The sequence below is a fragment of the Neovison vison genome, chromosome 2 (genome assembly GCF_020171115.1).
Source record: "Neovison vison isolate M4711 chromosome 2, ASM_NN_V1, whole genome shotgun sequence".
NCBI lineage: Eukaryota > Metazoa > Chordata > Mammalia > Carnivora > Mustelidae > Neogale > Neogale vison.
Genome location: NC_058092.1, coordinates 19,204,924 through 19,228,656, shown reverse-complemented (window position 1 = coordinate 19,228,656; position 23,733 = coordinate 19,204,924). Strand labels below are relative to the sequence as shown.

General features: G+C 47.6%; 1 protein-coding gene across 1 annotated transcript; it reads left to right on the top strand.

Annotated features, from left to right (window-relative positions):
* Window positions 1-13,501: 13,501 nt before the first annotated feature.
* STMN1 (stathmin 1) lies at window positions 13,502-19,642 on the top strand. Its single transcript, XM_044237487.1, has 5 exons — window positions 13,502-13,603; window positions 15,274-15,346; window positions 15,827-15,999; window positions 18,201-18,392; window positions 19,126-19,642. The coding sequence occupies exons 2-5, from the start codon at window positions 15,334-15,336 to the stop codon at window positions 19,195-19,197; spliced, it is 450 nt and encodes a 149-aa protein (XP_044093422.1). The 5' UTR covers window positions 13,502-13,603; window positions 15,274-15,333; the 3' UTR covers window positions 19,198-19,642.
* Window positions 19,643-23,733: the final 4,091 nt, after the last annotated feature.

The following is a 23,733-nucleotide window of genomic DNA, read 5'->3' as shown; positions in this document are numbered from 1 at the left end:
GGGAAATTACGTATCCTCTCTGAGACTGTCTTAGAGTTGTCCAGAAGAGGAGATGAGAGAATGCGCTTAGTACAGCTCCTGGCATATAACAAGGGCTCAAAACGTGGTAGCTAAGAAGAAAAGTTAGCTGAGGAAAAAATGCCAGCCCTCCAAATAATCCCAACTGCGAGAGGAAGGGAGCTCTGATGGTGCCAGCTTTGTTCTTTCCCTCAAATTCTCCCTCTGGTCTTTCCTGCCTTGAAGAAAAAGGGAACCAGCAGCCCCCGGGGAGAAGCACCTAACAATAAAACTAGCTCTAAGGAGGGTTGGATCTGGGACCTCACCCAGATTCCCCTCCTTGCGCCTCGCAGGGGGATCGCAGGCAGGATTCGTTTTCATCCTGCGTGTGGGTCCCTGTCTCAGAGCTTCCACAGCCCCCTCGGAGTCTGGGAAGTGAGAATTGCTGACGGAGCCTTGGGTCTCTTACTCCGAGCTAACAGCAGGTGGCTGCTGCCAGTGCCTCCAGGGTCCAGCATCTCAGAGCTGCCCCGGTGCGCGGGCGCGGCTGCGTGCTCGCTGGCCCGGGGAGGTCCTGGTGACTTGTCCTTAGTACCGTTCTTTGCAGCGGTGGCTCCCTTCCAGCCACTCAGGCGCGGGCTGCGGGGCCCCAGGCAGAGCCAGCCCACCCTCGAGGTGCTGCAAGTGGCAGGGAGGGGTCGCTGGGGCTCGCTGTGGGTGCTGGGTGTTGTGGTCGGCTCGGCGAGCCTGGGATGCAGGGTGGCCTCCCTGAGCTCCACACCTGCAGGAGTCCCCAGAGACTTGCCCTCCCCCAACCTCCCGGAGCAGGGATGCGGCATTGAAAAAATCAGCTGCTTAGAGACGCCATTTCTGTCCCCACCCTTGTCTGGGCTGGAAGAGCCAATCACGATGCCTGTTGTGTAGCTGTGAAAGCGGCAGGTAGAAACCACCTCGGGTGGGAGAGCAGATCCGTGGAGCACAGTGAAGCCGTTTTCTGGGAGGATTTGGAGGTCTGTCCACTCACAGTATAATCACCATGCTGGAGAATTTCAGCCATTCCCTCCCCACCCACCGCCTTAGAGCCTTAGACGCCAGCCTTTCCCTTGATTTTCCAGGGAGAACCAACAGTGACTATATGGATTGAGCCCTGTGGAACCAGGGGGTGTCGGGGCCCCTCTTGGCCCTGAACCCAGCCTGCTCTATGACTATGAGAAAGCAGTACAGCCCCGGGCCTGTCTTCTCATTTATAAAGATGTAATAAGGAATAGAGTTAGACCATGTCAAGTGTTGGTGAGGCTGCAGGGAAATGGGTTTATACCCTGTGTCCTGACAATTCTATTTCTTGGTTTCTACCCTGGAGAAATACTTAGGTGGTATATTCAAGGAGGTTGGCCACTGCAGGCGCGTATCTAATAACAAAGCATGGAAAATAGTTCAATGGCCATTAATAGGGAAAGTATGAATAAAAGTCTGTTTTCATAATGGGTCACTAGATTGCAGTTAAAAGGAATAAACTGGGTCTCTATATGCAGGGCCATGGACAGACCTCAAAATATATTAAGACAGAAAGTCGCAGAATAATGCATACAGCATAATACAACGTTTCCAACATACCAAACAGAGCTGTGGTATATTCAAACATATGTAATGCATTTTTTGAAAAATGAAAAGATACACTCCCAACTCGGAAGAGTGGCTTTCTCTGGGGAGAGGAGCAGGGAGTTGGGATAGCCAGTGGAGGTGAAAGTGAACTTGAGCTTTCCTTGTAACGTTCTAACTTTAAAAAAGTGACAGTGCATTCATATATTGCCCAAGGAATATAAAACTATATAGTCAAAAAGAAAACACTGGGAAACAAAATATGTCAAAATGTAAACAATGGTTAATTCCAGGGGGTGGGTTATGTGATTGTCTTCTTCTTTGTACTTTAAAATGCAGGAAAGGGGTTCAAGAGTGACCCATCAAGTCCCTTAGCTCAAAGAGCCAGTGATCTTGTGCTTCTAGGGCAGCATCCTAAAGACCTTGCTGCCCGCTGAAGGGCTTTCAAGGGCCCTGGTGCTCCTGCCCCACCCATTCCCCAGACTTCAATCCAGTCTTACCAGTTAAAACCCAAGACCACTTGCCGTTCACTACTGTGCTTGGCTGACTCTCTCTTCTGGGCATTTAGTTACTCTGTTTCCTCTTCCTGGCACCTTCTTCCCTCTGGAGACTACCAGAAGCTAAAAGCACAGCACATTCTCCTTCATAGCTCTCAGAAGGAACGAACCCTGCCATCACCTTTGATTTCAGACTTTGAACCCAGAACAATGCACCAGCACATTTCTGTCTGGGGCACCTGGGCGGCTCAGTTGTTAAGCGTCTGCCTTCGGCTCAGGTCATGATCCCAAGGTCCTGGAATCGAGCCCTGCATCGAGCCCTGCACAGGGCTCCCTGCTCGGCAGGAAGACTGCTTCTTCCTCTCGCACTCCCCCTGCTTGTGTTCCCTCTCTCACTGGCGCGCGCTCTCTCTCTCTCTCTGTCAAATAAATAAATAAATGATCCTAAAAAAGAATCCACTAAATTCCTGTCATGTAAGCCACCACCCAGCTCCAGCTTGTGGCCCTTTGTTAAGGCAGTCCCAGGAAAGTAACACACCCCACACCCTCCTGCTTAGATGGGGGGCGGCACTCTCCAGGGACCTGAGTTGGCAGGGGTCCATGCTGGGAATGGATTTGAGGGAGGGGGCGGGTGGGCGACCAGTGAGGAGGCTGCAGCGGTAATCCAGGGGCGTGGCGGGGTCTGCCAGAGCCCAGCAGTGCAGATGTTAGTTACTAATCAATACAAGGGCTCAGCAATAAGCCCATGAAGGTCTATAAATCAACCCGAGTTCCAGCGACACATGAGCTTCTCTTCCCCCGTGTATTCAATCTTGTTCAGCATCCCACCCTTCTCCTGACACCCCAGCCACCCCCCACCTTCCGCGCTTGAATTCTACTCCGTCTGTACTTTCACCCGCCCTCCAATGGGTGTGATTTCAGCAGGCTTGGTTTCAGCTTCCTGTGACAGCTGTAACCTCTGTTCTCACTGAATTGCTAAGATCGCTGATAAACGCCAGCTGCTGGGAAGTTTGGGAAGTAACTGGAAACATGTCCCCATGCCAAGCCGTGGAGAAGTGGTCTATGGAATGGCCCAGAAATTTAATGAACTAAAAGTAACCCGTAAGCCCCCTCTATATTTAGGTCTACAGGTGTCCATTCAAGAAGATTAGATCTTCGGACACGAAAGTCATCCTCCTGGTCCCAGGTGGGAAGAACAGTCCGCTTCCTTGTCTGAAGTCCCAGAGGCCCAGGAGAGGGCAAGTGCTGTGGCCTCATCGTCCCCATACCTTGTTTCTTGCTCACATTTTGACTATTTGGAAAAAGGGTGGTTGGAAGAAATAATAGAAAGCAGTCACCCCAGCCTCCACCTTAAAAGAAATGTCACTGGGTAAGGAGACATGATGCTCCGTACAAGGTGGTTTTCTAAGTTGGATCCTGGATCCGATGGGAAAATGGAGAACCCAGTTAAAGCCAGCCATTTCCTTGTACTAGGGCTAATGTCTTAGTCCGGTTAACTGTTCTATGACGATGTAAGATGTTAACTGTTAGGGCAAGCTGGCTGAAGGGTCTATGAGAATTCTGTGTACTACCTTTGCAACACTCTGGAAATCTGAAATGATTTCAAATTAAAAGCATAAAAACAAGTAAAAAAAAAAATATATATATATATTTAAATGTTCCTGGGATGGTATTTTTTGAATAGCAGGAGGCTAGACTCCAGGATAAACCCTCAGTTATACTGTCTGACCCTTGGGCCTAAGTGTTGTTTAGTGGTCAAAAAGACGTCAGCCAAAAAATTCAATATTTGCTGAGTGTCTATTCATGGCACTGCAGGAATGCAAGGAGGAAATCATATGTAATCCTGCCCTCAAGGAGCTCACTGTGTAGCGAGGAGGTGTGTGGATAGACTCAAAACCAGGTATAGTCTGGAGGAGGCAGAGAGATTAATCAAGACCTTGAGGGTGGGGTGTCTCGGTGGCTCAGTGGGTTAAGCCTCTGCCTTCAGCTCAGGTCATGACCCCAGGGTGTTGGGATTGAGCCCCACATCGGGTTCTCTGCTCAGCAGGCAGCCTGCTTCCCCCTCTCTCTTTCTGCCTCTCTGTCTACTTGTGATCTCTGTCTGTCAAATAAATAAATAAAATCTTAAAAAAAAAAAAAAGACCTGGAGGCCAAGGGACTCCAGGCGGAGGATTATTATCAGCAAAACACTGAAGCACATTAGCTGTATGACTTTTCATGGTGCTGGGAATGGTGGAGGAGGTCGTGGGAGGGTAGGGATTTCAGAGACATAGGAGTACCCAAGATCAGTCAGGAGGACAAAATTCTTTTCTGTTTTTAATACAAATGTTTCATAATAATAAAAATAATCCATGTTCACTTTAAGAAGTTTGGAAATTTCAGAGTAGTACAAAGAAGAAAACTAAACTCAATTGTTGTTTTACCCTCCAAAACAAATATTTTGGTGCATTTTATTTTGCTCTTACTTGAGCTCATGTGGTACATGCAGTTGGGTAGCTTTTGCTGGTTTCTTTCATTGGCATAATATCGCAAGACTTTCCCCATCTCATTAAAGAAGATTCTTTCCTTTTTTTTTAAAAAGAAGATTCTTAAAGCGTGAAGGGAGTCCATCTTCCTCCTAATGCAAGAATCCTTCTTGTATTCCCAGCAGCTGACTGACAGATCTTTGTCTGGATACTACCCATAGCAAGAATCTCATTCATTCTCAGGAGGTCCATTCTGTTGTTAGCTAACCCCTTCCGTGTATCTTAATTGCGCTATCCTATGACTATCCTTTTTTGAGATGACAGGTCTTCAAATGCATCAAAAAAAAACAAAGAGTCTCAGTTTAATTCATCTTGAGGTAGACTGCAGTTAGCTCATGGAGGGTCTCAAATGCCATGCCAAGGATGACCCTTGTCACTATAAATCCAAGGGAGTCATCAAAAAAAAAATTTTTTTTTTTGTTTCAGGAATTTGTATGTTTCTCATATGATGTGCCCCAAGGTTTAATCAGTCAAATATTTTCAAGCGGAAAAGTGGCATGATCAGAGCTGTGCTTAATGACTAACACTGCAACTCTCCCCTGTTGAGGGTTTATTATGTATGCATCAGATTTTACATTTAATATTTCAGGTTGTTCTTCCTGATGACAACCCTATGAAGTTGGGGCCTTTCCCCAATTTCACAGATGATGAAATGCAGGCCAAAAAGGGAGAAGACATCTGCCCATGCTCACATGAGCAGTCACTGAGCAGTCCCTGGAGCATCATTTTTTTAAGATTTTACTTATTTGTCAGAGAGAGAGAGAGCGCACAAGCAGGGAGAGCTGCAGGCAGAGCAGACAGAGGGAGAAGCAGGCTCCCTGCTGAGCAGGGAATCCAATGCAGGATTCAATCCCAGGACCCTAAGATCAGGACCTGGGCCGAAGGCAGCAGCTTAACCAACTGAACCAGCCAGGTGTCCCTGCAACATCTTTTAAAGCATAGGATTCAAATTCCTGCTGTGACATGAATTAGTTGTGGTACCTTGGGCAGCTGTCTCAAGTTCTCTGGGCCTTTTCCGCCAGTTTGGAAAATAATGGGGTGAGCCAGCTAAAAGCATAGACTTGGAGCCAGGCTGCAAATCTCTGTACTTCTGTGTAGCCTGGGTGATTTATTCTCTGCAGGCCTACTGCTTACGTTTGCCAGACACGAGGCAGGAGGATTAAGAGAGAAGCCCACATACCTAGGTCTGAGTATGTAAGAAATTAATCAAGCTAACAAACTATTTTTTTAAGATTTTATTTATTTATTTGACACAGAGAGAGAGAGATCCCAAGTAGGCAGAGAGGAAAGCAAAGAGAGAGGGGGAAGCAGGCTCCCCACCCAGCATTGGCCCCACATGGGGTTCAATCCCAGAGCCTGGGATCACGACCTGAGCCAAAGGCAGAGGCTTTAACCCACTGAGCCACCCAGGTGCCCCTAACAAACTATTTTTTAAAGATACATATTTTATCTTTCTACCTTGAGAATAATCCCTCCATAATAAACTAGAATGCCAGGTTTTGAGCTGAGAATTCTTGGAGTCCGTGGAGTTCCAGGTCAGAGCGTGACAGAGCCAGCCCCCTTCACTTCCTTTTCCTGGCCCTCATGTCCAGGTTCTGTCCCCACCCCTTACAAGTAACCAGCCCTGCACTCCAGCAGGGAAGTTTGCCCTTGGGGAGATGAAGCAGGGAAGGCACTGGTAGAGATGCTGCAAGTGGACTCAGGTCATTTGGACCGGGAATTCTAGAATCCCAGATACCCACAGTGTGGTTTCAAAGGGGTGCCCAGGTCCTAGCTTGTCTGGGAGAAGGGACACAGCTGGAGGGTCAGAGCGCAGCCCTTGGAAGTGCAGGGCCTAGGGCAAGGACCCTGTTTGGTATGTCTAAGGAAGATACAGTGTCTCTATGTCTCAGTTTCCCTTAGGATGACCAGATCATCCAGGTTTAGCTGGGGCTTTCCTACTTTAAACTCTGAAAGTCCTGCATCCCAGAAAACCCTTCAGTCCTGGGCAAGCCAGTCTGGTTGGTCACCTTCCTTTCCTGGGCTTTACAGTTAGGCTAATACTATTTCCTAAGATTGTTATGAGGATTAAATGAGTTATCTCATGGAGAGTATTGAGATCAGTGCCTGCCTCATGGTAAACATTCTGTGAGTATGTTAGCTATTATCATTTTTTTCCATTTATGTTTATTGTATTAAAATACACATATAAAATTTGCCATCTGAACTATTTTTTAAAGATTTTATTTATTTGTGTGTTTTAGAGAGAGCGTGTGTGCCAGTGGGGGAAGAGGCAGAGGAAGAGGAGAGAGAGAGAATCTCAAGCAGACTCCCTGCTGAGCCTGAAGCCCCATGGCGCACTCAGTCCCACAACCCCAAGATCGTGACCTGAGCCAAAATCAAGAATCAGATGCTTAACTGACTGAGCTACCCAAGTGCCCCCTTAACTACTTTTAAGTATTCAGTTCAGTGATATTAAATACATTCCTAGTGTTGTGCAGTCACCATCACCACCAAATTCCATAACTCTTTCCACCTTGTAAAACTGAAATTCTGTCCCCACTAATCATCACCTCCCAGTCCCTTCCCCTGTCCCAGAGGCCCAGCAACCATCATTCTACTTTCTAAACCTCTATGATTTTGATGACTCTAAGCATCTCATATAAGTGGAATCATACAGTATTTTTATCTTTTTGTGACTGGTTAATTTCACTGAGCATAATATCCTCAAGGTCCATCCATGTTGTAGTCTGTGTCAGAGTTATTTTGGGTGTATACCCAGAAATGGAATTGCTAGATCATATGGCAATTCTATTTTTAATTTTTTGAGAAACCTTCATACTGTGTTCCACAGTGACTATACCATTGACGTTTCCTAAAGTATACAAGGGATCCCGTTTCTCCACATCCTCTCTGACACTTGCTATTTTCCTTTTTTTTTTTTGGTTTTTGTTTTGTTTTGTTTTGTTTCATAATAGCCATCCTAATAGGTGTGAGGTGGTCTTGGTTTGCATTTCCCTAATGATTAGTAATGCTGAGCATTTTTCATGTGCTTACTGGCCATTCGTATATCTTCTTAGGAGAAATGTCTATTTAAGGCCTTTCTTTGTTCATATTTGAAGTAGGCTGTATGTTGAGTTTTAGAAGTTCTCTCTGTATAATGGATGTGAATCCCTTATCAGATATATAATTTGCAATTATTTCCTCCCAATCTGTGGGTTGCTTTTTGATTGTGTTGATATTCTTTTGATGTACAAAATTTCAAATTTTCATAAAATCCAATTTGTCTATTTTTTTCCTTTGTTGTCTGTGCCTTTGACATTACATCTAAAAAATCATTGCCAAATTGAATGTCAGGAAGTTCTTGCCCTATGTTTCCTTCTAAGAGTTTTATAGTTTTATAAAGATTTAAACCTTTGATCCATTTTGAGTTGATTTTTGTATATGGTGTGAGCTAAGGGCCCAGCTTCATTCTTTTGCGTGTGAATGAACATCCAGTTTTCCCAGCACCATTTGTTGAAAAGACGGTGTCCTTTCCCTATTGAATGAATCTTGGTTTCCTTGTCAAAAGTATTTGACCTCATATACAAGGGTTTATTTCTGGGCTCTCTATTCTATTCCTTGGGGCATCTGTCTGTCTTTATGTCAGTACTACACTGTTTTGATTCCTGTAGTTTTGTAGTAAGTTATGAAATCAGGAGGTGTGAGTGTTGCAGCTTTGTTCTTTTTGTAGCTATTATCATTTTAAAGATTCCGTTCTAGTAGAAAATGCTAAGTTTCCATAATTGGAGGCTTGGGCGAGAAAGAGGGAAATGTGGAGTCTGACTGAAGCTTTAAACCTGGGGGGGAGGGTGAGTGTCTGGATAAATGGGACACTGTGATGGTTAGAACTCAGAAGAGAGGACTGGCAGGATCAGTGCCATCTTGGCACTGGAACGACTGTTCCACTCACACATTTAATAGGGGCGCCCTCTACCATGTTTCGACCAAAAATGCCATTGATTTTTTTTTAAAAGATTTTATTTATTTATTTGACAGAGACAGATCACAAGTAGGCAGAGAAGCAGGCAGAGAGAGAGAGGAGGAAGCAGGCTCCCCGCTGAGCAGAGAGCCCGATGCGGGACTCGATCCCAGGACCCTGAGATCATGACCTGAGCCGAAGGCAGTGGCTTAACCCACTGAGCCTCCCAGGCGCCCCATGCCATTGATTTTTAAGATACCATTATTTTATGTCCCACTAAGAAAATATGCTCTCAGTAATTATGACATGCTATTTATTAACCATGAGGCACAACTAATTCAGAGACACAAAAATGTGGGGGAAAACATATGTCTTAGAATTAAGTAAGATGCATGCCAGGTACTGTGTCAGGCGTCATGGCAGGGGAGTGGGATACAGCCAAGAAGAGACCCTGCCTTCAAAAGGCTTCCAGTCTCAGAGCGACACCTGCAGACTCTGACATCGCAGGGAGCAGTGGGAGGAGCTCTGTCTCGCAGGCGCCAGAGCTGTTCTGAGATCAGCTGCTGCTTGTCAAGTATTAATAGGAGGTATCAACATAGACAGAATTGACAGGCACGTCTTTCTTGGGATTTCTAGTCCTCCCCCTCCTTTTCCCTGATGCCTGAAATTTGTAGGGACAAAGCCTTTCAAACCATTTTTGAATGAATTGAGATAATGAATTAAAACACCACATGGTGAGTGTTGACTAGTACAAATCCAAGGGAAGGCAGGCTGGCACTGTCCAAATTTCAGATGCGCTCATGCTTTGACTTCACAATACCACTCTAGGAAAATGTCCTGCAGATCTATTCACCCATGTGTGGAAAATGCCACATTATATAAGGTTATTCATTACAGCAGTGTTTGAAATAGGAAATAATTAGGAATAACCTCAAAGCCATGGATAGGGCACAGATTAACTAGATTATGGAATATTTGTATAGTGGATCTGAGATCAAGGAAACACTTAATGTATGAACAGGAAAAAGATCCCTGAAATGTATTGTGAAGTGAAAAAATGCTAAGTGCAGAACCGTTACAGTTAACTACCATCTGTATGATGAAGGGGGAATAAGGATACACTTCTAGAAACTTGTTTATGATTTTTTTGTTTTTTAAAGGTTTTATTTATTTATTTGACAGAGAGAGGGAGAGAGATCACAAGTAGGCAGAGAGACAGGCAGAGAGAGAGGGGAAGCAGGCTCCCTGCTGAACAGAGAGCCTGATGCAGGGCTCAATCCCAGGACCCTGAGATCATGACCTGAGCCGAAGGCAGAGACTTAATCCACTGAGCCACTCACCCAGGTGCTCCTAGAAACTTGTTGAATAGACTTTAGGATATCCAGGAAACCGATGATAGTGGTTATGGTTGGGGAGGCTTGGTGGATCTGGCAGACGGGGACAGAAAAGGGAAGAGGACTTTTTATTCCTTCTTTTTTTTTTAATTTTTAAGATTTTATTTTTTAAAAAAAGAGAGAAAACGTGAGAAAGAGCAGTGGGGAGGAGCAGAGGGAGAAGCAGACTCCCTGCTGAGCATGGAGCCCCATGCAGGACTCTATCCTGGGATCCTGGGATCACAAACTGAGCCAAAGGCAGACAGAAGCTTAACCAGCTGAGCCACCCAGGCGCCCCATTTATACTTATCTCTAAACTACATGAATGGGTTATACAAAATGTTAAATCAACTGCATTTTTAAAAACATCAAATATGGAGTTAATCCAGTGACTCTGATTCCTATCAAAGTGTGGAAATTCATTCATTCATTCATTCATTCAATAATCCATTCATTCATTCCATAACCTAGGTAATCAAGAACCTTCTCTAGCAACCAGAGCTAAAACGTGCCAGGCATCGTGCTAAGCGCTCTCCTGGAAAACATCTCATTTAGTCCTCACCACCTCTCTTTGGCGCAGGTGTCTAGCATCACGGAGGAGGAGACGGAAGATGACAGAAGTGGCTCTGGCGCTAAAGACCATGCAGGTCCCACAGTCCTCGGCCAAGCCCCATTGTGGGCCTGAGAGATGAGGAGACCCAGGCACAAGGCCCGCCCTCTGGGCGTGTAAAACAGATTCACAGACAGGGCTTAAACAGGGAAGGGAGTGTTAGAGCACAGTGCCTGAGGATTAGGAGACAAAGGGAACAGAGTGGCTGGGGACAAGGAGAAAACCTCTCCCACAATATCCTTTTGCCAAGGACAGGCCCCGTAAGCACTGGAACCCAGCGGCGCCCATGCGAGTGAGCGACAACCCCAGCAGCCTCAGAACCAACAATGAACAAAGGCTGCGGTGCTCTGTAAGAACAGAGGCGATCTGACAACAGCCCAGCGTGTTTGATCAGTGTAGACATCCCTTCTAGACTTTGAAGACTTTTGAAGACTGAAGTGTTCTCCTTTAGCTGTCTACACAGATCAAATAAGCCGGAGGGCTGCCATATCTTGACGTCGCTTTGTGCTAATCCATAGTCTCAGCAAACCATCTGAGCAGAGGCAAAAATAATTCTCACGGGCAAGGATAGGCAGTTCCAGGACGGGAACGTTAACTCCTTGCTGCCCCTTCAGGAGGGAGTGGCTTTTGAAGGGAGTTTCAGCCAGATTCCCAGAAAGGAGCTTCTGCCCCTCTCCAAAGCGAAGTGGCAAAGCTGTTTTCTCGCCTTGGAGTTGAAAGCCCTTCCTACTCCAGGGCTCGTGCCCCTGTAGGAACACCTTATAGGCAGAGTAGACAATTGATAGCTGTGGTCTGGCTCTCAGAACAGCAGCCCTACCTAGGAAACAGGGATCACCTCACCACTCACGCACCTCTTTATGCAAAGGATTGGTAAAGGGGCAGTCTTACCCCCCGCCCCCCATGCCTCCAGCGGCAGTGAGGAGCTCAGGAAATCCTTGTGGCAGGACTAGGCACCTAACAGCAAACCCACCAGCTAAGTAGCATCGTTACAAAAGATTAAAAATCTCCATGAGTTCTAACATCTTCATTCCTAGCTGTGGTTTCCATGGAAATAGACATCTGCTCTAGGGAAAAAGGAAAGGTGGGGGGAAGCGGTGTAAGTGCTTTGAAATAATCAGTGTTTTGAAAGATTTATTTTTTTTTCCTGTCACAACATGAATAGTCAGAAACGTTAAGATTTTTGCAGGGCAATTTCTTGTATTTAAAAGAAATACGCATCCAGTGGGTGGGACCTTCCTCTGCAAACCTCCAGTTCAAGTACAAAGACTTCAAGATAAAGGCTGGTTCGGGGATAATAGATCTCTTGGCCTTAGGTTCCGGTGTGGTGCTGGTTTGTGTTGCCTGCCAATCTGTCACTTTCCGGTGAGCTCTCATCCCTACCCTTCTCCAGCCTTTCTAACGATTTCTGAGATTTTGCTCAGAAAACTGACAGATGGAAACACCTGGCCGTTTTGTGGCTAGGTTCGGTCTCAGAGGAAGAAAGCTTTCAGGGCTCAGAATCTGGATTATTCCTGGTCTTGCTCACATGCTAAGGGAAAACCACTTCGATTGGGGGCGGGGGAGAGGCTGACCCCACACAAGGGCGATTGTTGGAGAAAATGCCACAACAAGCATATTTCAGGCAACAGCGAATTGCTAACTGTTTGCTTTGTGTGGTTTGTCTGCTGCCTCTATGATCCGGTTTTCCTTGTCTCAGGCACCCAGTAATTGTGTTTATCTCTAGCACATCCCCAGTGACTGGCTGGACTTGGAGAGTCTTTCACAATCAGGACTGTTGTTTCCGCAGAGTTAGTCATATTTGTTTCTTGGTATGGGGAGACTGGACCCATTGATCAATAAAATGAAGGTGTCTTTCCACCCAGGCAGGATCTCAGAGCAGGTGCATTGGTGTAGTGATCACCTATCACCAGAAGACCGGAGACACAGCCTTGGTCTGGGGAATGGGAAGAGGGATCTGGAAACCATGTTCAGTTTATTTCTCTTCTGGTCTTTCTGTGGTAAGGAGGCCAGGTATTCTAAGATCGCTCAGGTTAGACCAATTTCCTTTGTGCCTCTGATGTGCTTCTCCTCAAACCAGGCCAGGAGGAACCGTGACCTTGTGGTTCTCCCTTTTGTTTTGATTCTTTAAAAGCGCCCAGCACTGCACTGGAGAGCACGTGCTCCAAGAACAAAAGCAACACTTCACCGCAGTCTGGGTTGTCTGGAACTGCTGTTGCTCTTCCCTATCATCAGGCAAAAGGCTTCGCAGAACAGATGGAGTCTGCATTTAAGCCGAGTAACTGTTGGACCAAAGAAGATCAAATTCCAGAGCCTCAACACTTTTCCCCCCACGGTTCTCTGGTCACCAGCTCCGGGACCCGAGTATGGTAGCAAAAACGCGCACCGTGGGGAAGGGCCACGCCCGTGACCTGTTAGGGCTGAGTGGGTAAGGAATGACGATGATGTCACAATGCAGATTGCACGCGGGCGTGGGGCGAGGTAGGGCGCCGGGTTGCAGGGGGGTCTTACTGGGGCAAAGAGTGGTATTGTCCTGTAACGAGGGCTTGGACGTCTTAGGTCGAAGCAAGGGGTGAGGCAATGTCCGGACACTGCGCTGTCCGAGTGTTGCCCTTGGGGCGATGCGGGGCACGTGGCGCAACGGAGGAGGAGTCCAGGGGGCCACCCTTTGAGAGGTAGGGAGGGACCCCGCCCCGGCCGGCCCCGCCCCGCCCTTTTCCTAGAGATGGGAGAGCAGGTTCAGACCCAGGCTAGGGGCCACAGTATAGCCCTCTTCCGCGGTCAGACAACCCCCCCCGGTCTCCTGCTCACATCCGGGTAGACCCCCAAATGCCCCCCATCCCTCGCATTGTCCCCCTACCCCGCCAGGCTGGACTACACTTCCCGAGGTGCTCGGGGGTCCCGAGGGGCGGGGCACCTGGGCTCTGGGGGAGGGGGCGGCACGTGCCGCGGGTTTCAGCCAATGGAGAGCCTGGCAGGGAGGTCACGTGCCGCTGTTTGGCGCTTTTGTGCGCGCCCGAGTCTGTTGGTGCTCGTAGTGTGGCCAGGCGGCTCGGACCGAGCAGGTGGGTGCGGGGCTCAGGGAGGAGGTGGCTGGAGGCTGGGGACCAACGAGAGGTTTGCGGCGGGCGGGAGGGGCCGGGCCGTGGTAGCGGCCCCTTGCCGGAGGGCGGCGGGCGTGGCCGCGGGTCCTAAGTAGGACTGGCGGGTGGGGGTCGTTCCGCTTTGTGTGGCTCGGGCGGAGCCTCGGCTTTGTCCCGGCTCCCTGGGGGCGCGGCTACCGTGGGGAGGGGGCGCGGCCAGCTGGGCAAGCCCCGGGCGTTAGCCCGGGGTGCCGTCGTGGAGACAATAGGGGGCGTGGGCCCTCGTTTGCCTCCCTCCTTTCCCTCGCAGGCTCAGCCCCGCTGGGGTCCCCATTGTCTGAAGGGGCGGGGCGGCGCCTCCAGAGGGCAGCGGACTTAGCGTCAGACTGCGGGCAGCGAGGGACGCTCCCCTTCCCCTCGGTCGCCTTCGCCCAGTGACTAGGGCCGAGCCCGAGGCTGACACCCCACGAGAGCAATCCTGTCCTCGCGGCGGGGGGGCGCGGACAGCTAGGGTGGAGGCGGGGTGGGTGGGAGTGAAGGGAGGAAGTGGCGGGCAGATGTCTGAGCTACTCCACGGCCGGTTCCCTGGGCCTGCCCCACCCGCGGAGCTGCTGCGGGGGTTGGGGGGAGCCTCGAGATGTTTTTGGCGGGAGTTGGGGGGGCGTTGGCGTGCGGGGAGCCCGGGAAGGGCGGGGTTACCCAGATAGGACCGTTAGCCCCGCCTATCCCTCCCCTTCCCACGCGCGCGGGCTCTGGGGTGTTGTGAGTTCGGGGAGATTCGAAAAGGCGCGGGGAGGAAGGGGGCGGGGCCAGGGGCCGGAGCACAGGGCGTGCTCTGATTGGCCGGGGGCGGCCACCCGCTTTTCCTCGTTTGGGCCGGGGCCACGCCCATCCTGGGTCCGGTGCTGCGTCTCATGCTCTCCAGGGGTGAGACGGTTTCGTGGCTTAGGGTTTTAATTTCCAGCTGTTGGAACCTGCAGTCTTGGGTTTTCTTATTGGCCTGGGGTGTACAAAGATAATGACCTTAAACAAAATCAAGGAGGGATGTAGAATTTTTCATGATAAAAGGCAGCAAATATTATAACCTATAACCTGGAGGTTCATAAAGCTGATTAATTTTGCTCGCTGTTGAATAAGGAGCTTAAGCCCCTAGAACAATAGGCGTTCAACATACTGGTTAATATTAGCTTGGGCGTTTTGTTTTCCACCATGGCAGACGCAGACAAAGCAGGGGTGGGCATTTCATTTGCACAATGAGTTGTAGGCAGTATTAAGATGGCTCCGGTCTCACTGTTGAGTTGAATCTGGAAGATCTTTTCGCTGTTTGGGAGGGGAAATTTGGGGGGGTTTTAGGGCAAAAAAAAATATGTTGTGACTTAACGTCGTCTAATTTTTAAAATCCAAGATGTTTTTTGAGAAGGCAAGCTCAGTTGATTCGATTTTCTGTAACCAATGTTCTATTCAGCTCAAATTTACCAATGTTTCAGTATTTTCTAGATTTTTTATGATTTTCTAGGTAATGATGTCTTATTTAATTCCATGGTAGTGATTTTTCTGACACTGATTTATGTGGATGTGATTTGAGGTCCCTTTGGATCAATGACCTAGAAATGCAAAGAAATTGATCGCATGCTTTTGAAAATCCTTTTCAGGGTTTTCCTTGCCAGTGGATTGTGTAGAATACACTGCCAGTCTCTTGTCTTCTGTTCACCATGGCTTCTTCTGGTAGGTAATCTATGTGGAAAAGCTGAATTGTGATGGGTTTAGGATTTTATAATAGGAGATGGATTCAGGTCTTAAGCCATTAATTGAGCAGTTGTATTTTGGTCTTATCAAAAAACCCATTATATAAATCAGAGAAGAAAAATGATCACTTGAATGTACTGAAGAGCTCCTAATTGTTTCATTATATAATGATTTGGCTTGGTCTAGAGCAAAATTGTGGAGTTTTGCACAAGTCTTCTTTTGTTTATGAAAGTGATTGTCAGACACATATCTCAGAATGGTATTTTTTAATCCAAAAATATTGAGCTTTGGTTTTATGGGAGGCAGTATTTAGATAATCTCTTGCCTGCAAACACAGCTTCTTCATCAGCCTGAATTCTGTTCATTAAATTGATTTGGTTTATAGGAAATTACAGGATAGTTTATTAGAATAGGAAAACCCCATTTTTCTGAATACATTATGAATATGATCAAATCCAGATATCCAGGTGAAAGAACTGGAGAAGCGTGCTTCAGGCCAGGCTTTTGAGCTGATTCTCAGCCCTCGATCAAAAGAATCCGTCCCAGAATTCCCCCTTTCCCCTCCAAAGAAGAAGGATCTTTCCCTGGAGGAAATTCAGAAGAAATTAGAAGCTGCAGAAGAAAGACGCAAGGTAAACATCACAATTCACAGAAAACAGGATATTTATGTAATGTGGCGAATCAGTTTTATTTCCGTAAGAGGAGGAAGACAGAATTGGAGCTAGATGGGATTATAATTGTGACAATTACATATGCCAGTAGCTAGGAGAAAATGCCAGGCATCGTTTACTGAGCTCCCTATTATGTACCAAGTCCTTTACTTTGTTTTTCTCCTTTAACTCAATGACCCTAAAAGAGTAGATGTCTGAGATACTGAGATGAGAAAATAGTCTCAGAAATGTCATTTTCCCAAATCCTACAACTATGAGCATTGGAGCCAGAATTCAAGCTTAGGTCTGTCTGAAACCAAAGTTCCGGCTTCTCTTGCTTTCTCTTTGAAAAACAGATTTGTTGGTGGATGACTGTTTTTTCTTTCCTTCCCCTCTGCCCCCCCCATTTGGTTTGGTTTGTGTGTGTGCCTGCATGGTTTGTTTCTTTTCCGAGAGCTGTACAATAAAAACATTTTAAATTGCTGGTAATGTGATTGTGTTGCTCAACTGGCATAATGATAGTAAGGCAGCTTGTCTCTTATCTGAGCAATTCTATAAAATACCCATTTTTAAAAACAAATCAGAAAAGGGGTGCCTGGGTCGCTCAGTTGGTTAAGTGTCTGACTCTTGATCTCAGCTCAGGTCTTGATCTTAGAGTCTTGAGTTCAAACCCCATTGAAGTTCAAACCTCCACTGAGTGTGGAGCCTACTTAAAAAAAAGAAGAACAACCCAAATCAGAAAGATCAACAAATATTAATATGCTTATTGTATAAAAATTGGGAATCAGAAGTTTATACATAGGAAATTAAAAGTATTCATTATCCTACTTCCCAGAAATAACCATTGTTAACATTTTGGTGCATTTCCTTCCATTCAGTATTATTTTCATGAAGAGCTTTATATAAATTCTCATTTATTCCCTTCCAATAACCCGGATTAAGGTGAGTGGGTTTAATTTTAAAATTAAGGAGGGGCGCCTGGCTGGCTCAGTCAATAGCACAAGTGGCTCTTGGATCTTGGGTTTGTGAGTTCAAGCCCCATGCTGGGTATAGAGTTTAAATTAAAAAAAAAAAAAATGTTTTTAATAAAATAAAATGAAGGAAAGTAGGCGCAAGAAGGTGAGGTAGTAACCTGTCCCTGACCAACACAGTTAGTGCAATGTAAAGTCTGACACATCTCACCACACACACACACGTTCGTGCCCCTGTTAAAGCTGCTGTAACATGTGCCCTGTATGTTTCAGTGCCACGTGCGTATTTGTGCAGAGCCGCCGTTGGCACCGCCATTCATTTCGCCAGGAAGGGCGGCAGAGTTTGCAAGGGAGCTTTGTCTGCTACCTGCTCTTCTGCACCAATTGAGCTCTTATGGAGGGTGATGGAGTTTTGTGGACTTTTGAGTTTGTGAGGAAAGGCTGGACAGAGAAATTTTTAAGGAATCCACCCTGGCCCTGTAGTCACTAACCTTTGCTTTATATAGTGGAACTTGGGACTGGGATACTGCAGAAGAGAGTGAACAGAACCAGTGGCAGGTGCTCTGTAGTTTTCCTGCCTCAGTGATGCTTCCAGGCATGTCGGAATCTGTGTGGTAACACGCTCTTGTGTGTTGGTTCTGTTGAAGGCGGCGAACTGTAGTAACCGCTCTAGTGGTCTGGAAGTGACTGCAGCTTCCAGAGAGAGAAGCGATGATGCTTTTCTATGACAGAAATCCCCCTGGCTCAAATAGTAATCGGGGGGCTTAGTCTTAAATTCCCTATCATTCACGTTTTTTCTTTTTATTGATATGCTCACATTTTTTATAATCGAACTTAATTCAGGTGGACATTGAAGGTCAGTAACCAGTTCTTGACAGTATAACTCCATTCCTCCATGTGCATGCTTAATGGTAACTGCTTGTTACCATTAAGCAGTAAAGCTTACAGGGATTCCCTTAGAGAACAGTGGGTCAATACTCTGGACAAACCTGGGCAGTTTTCCAAAGTAAATACGAACACTAGAAAAGAAGGTGATTTTCACAGTATTTTGATAACAGACGATTCAGGCCCTGGCTTAGGTTGTGTTTAAGGAGATCTTAATTTCTGCCTCTTTTCAGTCCTCCCAGTTAATAACGGGGTGTTTTTTTGGGGGGGTCAAAAATGTAATGCTCAATAAACTTCAGAGGGTCTAGCCTGTTAAACATTTTTCAGTCCCATGAAGCCGAGGTCTTGAAGCAGCTGGCTGAGAAGCGGGAGCACGAGAAAGAGGTGCTTCAGAAAGCCATAGAGGAGAACAACAACTTCAGTAAGATGGCGGAAGAAAAGCTGACCCACAAAATGGAGGCCAACAAAGAGAACCGAGAGGCCCAGATGGCCGCCAAACTGGAGCGCTTGCGGGAGAAGGTCGGTGGCCCAGCTTTGCTTTGAGAGGGTTGAGAGCTTGAAGTCTCCACCCGTGAGGTGGCTCGAACTAATGGCCATGATCGAGGCGTTGGGTGTCTCTGTCCCCAGTTTCGGGGCTCAACACATTAAATGAGAGGGATCTTATTTTAAAATAAGATGGAGCAGGGGCACCTGGGTGGCTCAGTGCATTAAAGCCTCTGCCTTCGGTTCAGGTCATGATCCCAGGGTCCTGGATGGAGCCCGGCATTGGGTTCTCTGCTCAGCAGGGAGCCTGCTTCCTCCTCTCTCTCTCCACCTGGCTCTCTGCCTACTTGTGATCTCTGTCTGTCAAATAAATAACTAAAATCTTTAAAAAATAAGTAAATAAATAAGATGGAGCGTAGGCACCTGGCAGACTCTGTCAGCAGAACGTTCGACTCTTGATCTTGGGGTTGTGAGTTCGAGCCCCACGTTGGGTGCCGAGATTACATTAAAAAAAAAATCTTGAAGAAAGAATAAGGTGGGGTATTCAGTGATTTCCAGAAAAATTGTATATTCTTTGAAAGAGCCGAGGAGGCTCAGTCATCAGAGTCCATGAGTGACCCAGGGAAATTTGAAGATAATGTTTTAGAACCCTGTGTGCTTCCCACTAATATATGATATACGCCCAGATGCCGCCATCAGGCCTGTTGTGGGGTGCATGGCTCGCCAGGCTTTGTGATTTGACTGACCGACGAATGCTGTTTCTTTCCAGGACAAGCACATTGAAGAAGTGCGGAAGAACAAGGAATCCAAAGACCCTGCTGATGAAACTGACGCTGACTAATTTTGTTCTGAGAACTGACTTTCTCCCCTTCCCCTTCCCAAATATCCAAAGACTGTACTGGCCAGTGTCATTTTATTTTTGCCCTCCTGACAAATCTTCTAGAAGCTGATGTAGGACTGTATAGGTAGATCCAGATTGTATGATGTTGTTTTCGGGCCTAAAGGGGAGAAACGGAAAGTGTTGTACTCTTTTTCTAAAGTGTTGAAGTCTTTCTAATGTAGCTACTTTTTCTCGTTGCATCTTTTCTACTTCAGTGCACCTGGCGTACTGGGTTAACGGCTAGTACTGTATTGGCTCTGTGAAAACATGTTCGTGAAAAGAGTATGTAGTGGCTTCTTTCAAATTGTTAGATGCTGATATCTGTTCACTTTTAAATCCCAATTCTGTCCCAATCTTACCAGATGCTACTGTACTTGAATGGTTAATAAAACTGCACAGTGCTGTTGGTGGCAGTGACTTCTTTCTGTACAGGTAATAAACTGTGAAGTAACCCTCCTAGCTTCTGTTCGTTCCAGATGGGGCCTTCGGCCTCCAGAAATAACCCAGCGCACGCGTTGCTGCAAGTTCTCTGCCCTGGAGTTTCTTGCTCCCGAGTCCTTTGCATTGTCTTCTCCCACAATTGTCACTTTGTTTTGATGCCTCGGCCCAGATCAGCTGCTACGATAGTCTTTCAGATGTTTATTTGCAAACAAGCTTATTTTTGTTCCCGTGTCCCCATTAAAAAGGCAGATTGTAGGCACACAGGGGGTTTCTGGGAAGGGTTTAGGGAAGTCTCGAGATCCTGGTTAGAGGTATTGGACAGCTCCCTGGCTTCCTGGTACAGGTCAGGGTAGGATGGGACCTGTAATACTTTCCTGCCATAGAAGCCAAGACTCCAAAATCGGAATATTTGCTATCATTCTCTGGGCCCATGCAGCAACCTTTGGTGCAGTGGTTAAAAGAAGCCTTTTCCAGAGTAGCCTGTGATTTGGTGGTTTGGGTTGGCATCTCCTCCATCTTGTATCCAGAGGTTATAATACTCACCATTGTCGGAGCATTGCCTTTCAATTCAGGGAAAACCTTTGGCAGCTTTCCTAGGCTATTTGGGAAATAGCCTTAATTGCATATGATTATCTGCTTCTCAGACATCCGCGTAAAAGCTCTTGGAAGCCTTGGAAGCCGTGCACCTCAGTGAGAAAGTGTGCCGGGTGACAACGCCGGGGGAGGGTCTACTGGGTGCTGGGCACGGACTGCCTCAGTTCCAGCTTTGTCTTTGGTTTGGGTTTTACCATCTCAATCTTACTCCTATGTTGTTAGGATTAAAGTGTGTGTGTGTGTGTGTGTGTGTATGTTTAGAAGGCACGGTTAGAACCCTGCTTTATATCTAGCACGCATCTAAATGAGAGCTATTACCAGGGGCTAGTGAGTGAGCTAAGTTTATCCTCTTAAGTTGGAAAGGATCTTACAGCTTTTTGTGTGCCTTGAATTGACTTCCACATTTACCTCAACTGAGATGATCAATCATAGTTATAGGAAAAAGCTGAATGTCAGAGTCTAGCCACGCAGGGCAAACAAGAACAAGATCAAGTGTAGTTTAGTCAAATGCTAGTTCAGACAAGAAAGAGGACAAAGTGAGACTTTTGTGCAAGAGCTCAGCGTCGTTCATTCCCAGCCCCTGGCACATTCAGGTGTTGGAGGCTTGCATAGGTGACCTGATGCCCACAGGGGTCTTTTAGATGCCAGTTTCGAGCAGCTGGGGTGTGAAGACTGTGGGAAGATAGAAACTTGCGGTAATGTTACTGGGTGTCCTAGAGATGGCAGTAGACTTGTTCATATAGGATCTGTAGGGAAGGGAACAGAACTCAGGGAAGAGCAAGAAGAGTCAAGGTGGCCTGAGGGGAGGATACCCCAGTGGGTTCCCCCCAACCCCCTGCTGGCTCTGACTTAACATCACAGGGGTCCTGGGTTCCCACCTCGTGACAGTGATGCATCACAGGGAACTGAATGGCGGATATGGCTTACCCATGACGTCAGAAACCCTGGCTTGCTGTTTTACCTCTGATCTTTGGAGAGGCACTTAGTTCTGGGCCTCCATTTTCTCCTGGACAAAAAGGAGAAGGTTGAACTAGGTTAGTTAACTTGTTTTTACTCTTGGCATATAGCTTGGAGGAAAGGAATAGTGGGCACCCGTGACTTCCAGGGAGTGCATGTCCTTCCCCACCCTTGGTGTTTTCTGTCCTGGCCTCTAGTGCGCATGTCTCATGGGGGATGGGGGCGGGGGGCAGCCTCCCCCAACAGCCCTGCAGGCACAGCTAGCCTGGCAAGGCCAGGAGGTCTCCCCTCAACCTGGGGGCCGTTGTCAAGGAGCCCGCTCCGTTCCTTCTGGCTTGAGTGGAAAATGAGGTCTGTCCCTTCCTCCGGAGACTCCTGTACTTAGGTGTGGTGATTGACTGGCCTTGGTGGGAAAGAGATTCCCTTGCTTGGGATGTATCCCAAGCACCTGCAGTGTGTTACACACTGGGCTATCCGCTGGGGATGAAAATGGGGGCCCGGTGCAGCATGTGCTGACGGGGAAGGGGACGAGAGCTGTAGAACACTTAGCTGAGAGTACTGCTCTCGGCCAGAAGCTCGTACTCACCAAGTGGGCTTTAGTGGTTTGGCGAAGGCATAACCACAGGCTTCGGTGGCCTGGGAGGCCCAAAAGAGGAGGAAAGTCTTAAGCCAGTCCTCCGAGGGGTCGGATAGGGACCCTAGCACTTAATAATGAACGAAGCCCTGGACAAGCATGTGAGTCGGGGACCCGCCAGGGTTACTAGTTCATGGCAGGAGCTCAACGAAGAGCTCCATTTCTCTGGTCCTAAGCAATGAAGAGCCGTTGGAGGCTTTAGAACACGGGAATGGTAGTATTCAGTAAACATAGGCTTTCTGAGGGAGAGAAAGGGGAGGTGGGACAGGATGGACTGGAGGGAATTCATGAGAGCGGCACAGGGATCCTGTGATGAGGGATCCCTGAAGGGGAGCACTCCCGGAAACCTGCCGCTGAACCTGGGAAACAGGAGGAGGAGAAAGAGGCCATTCCACAGCTGACAGGGGCATTGGTGTCCCTCATGAGGAGCTGTTGACTGAGGGGTTATCTCAAGCGTGTTTATGTAAGTTGGCTCCTGGGGTCCTGCCCTGTGAGGTAGTACAGATCGTTCCGTGGTGCAGAGGAGGTGAGCAAGGTTAGGAAGGTTTGACTGGGCCGAGCCTCAGAGCTGGCAAGTGTCCAGGCGCAGTCGGCCTCCAGGCCCTGCATGCAGAGGGGGCTGCTCAGGCCACTCACCTCTCTGTTGTCCCCCCCAGTTTCCGGAGCCCCAGACTCAGCCATGCCACCCTCTTCAGAAAGGCAGTTGGTGACCATCTCCGGTAACGCTGGGGAAGAGAGGTGTCACCCACCCACCCACCACAGTCCCTTTTTACTGTGCAGATTATTCTCCCAGTGGAAAGTTCTGGTTTCCAGTGATGTCTTAGTGCTCCTAGTAAGTCTGTCCTCTCAGCTAACGGTTTGGCTACCTTACTGTTAATTCAGTTTGTCTGAACCACTATTCAACACAATTCATTTAGGAATAAGAAAAAGATGAAAGCTGGGCTCCTTAAAAGGAGTGATTTCCCCTTTGAGCGGAAGGTTGGATTAGGTGCCCCAGAAGCTCCCTTTCAAATCCAAGACTGGTTGTGGGTCTTCTCTACCTGCTGAGACCATAAACCCCCGCGGCCAGGAACCATGTCTCGACCACTGAGGTTTCCCCCACTGAGTGCTTCAGTCTCTTGCCATCTGCCTCCTACCTCTTGGTCCAGGTCCGACAGAAGGTCCTAACAGTCCTGTGGCTGTATCAGCAGAGCTGGTGTTGTGTACTCAAGGGGCCCAGGGAAGATTTTCTGGCTTGTTTTATACATGCACCCAGATTTTTAAAGCTTTGTCATAAGGCTTGAAGAACTCAAAATGCCGCAACGTCAGTGGAGGGGTCTGGCACATAGCTGGAAAGGCACAGCCTTCTCCCAGCGTGGTTGTGAGTGGTCCCTTTCCCGTCCTTGAGCGCCAAATCCTACCGGGCGCACATGGGCTATGAAGTGGGTGGAGGAGGTAAGAAAAAGAAGCAGGAGATTAGCCAGATGCCCATGACCACCACCTCAACAGAATTGAGGGGATCAGGGGGGACCAAGCTTCTGTAGGTACAGGAGGCCTCTGGCCTGGGCCTTCCACTCCCCTTGCTGGCAAGAAGCCCCAGTATCACTAGGATGGGGGTGGGGGGCATGGGTAGGGACTGCTGACCCTAGCTCCCCTCTTACGTGCAGCAGCTTATTATTTGCATGATCTCAGTGAATCCCCGGAACAACCCTATGATGTTATCGTGCCCATTCTACAGGCAAGAAATGAGGAGGCAAGTGAGACTCAGTTTTGCCCAAAGTGACATACCTAGGAGTGTGGAGTCAGGATTCAAAACCTTTTTTTTTTTTTTTAAGATTTTTATTTATCTAACAGAGAGAGAGAGAGCACACAAATACACAAATAGAATATCA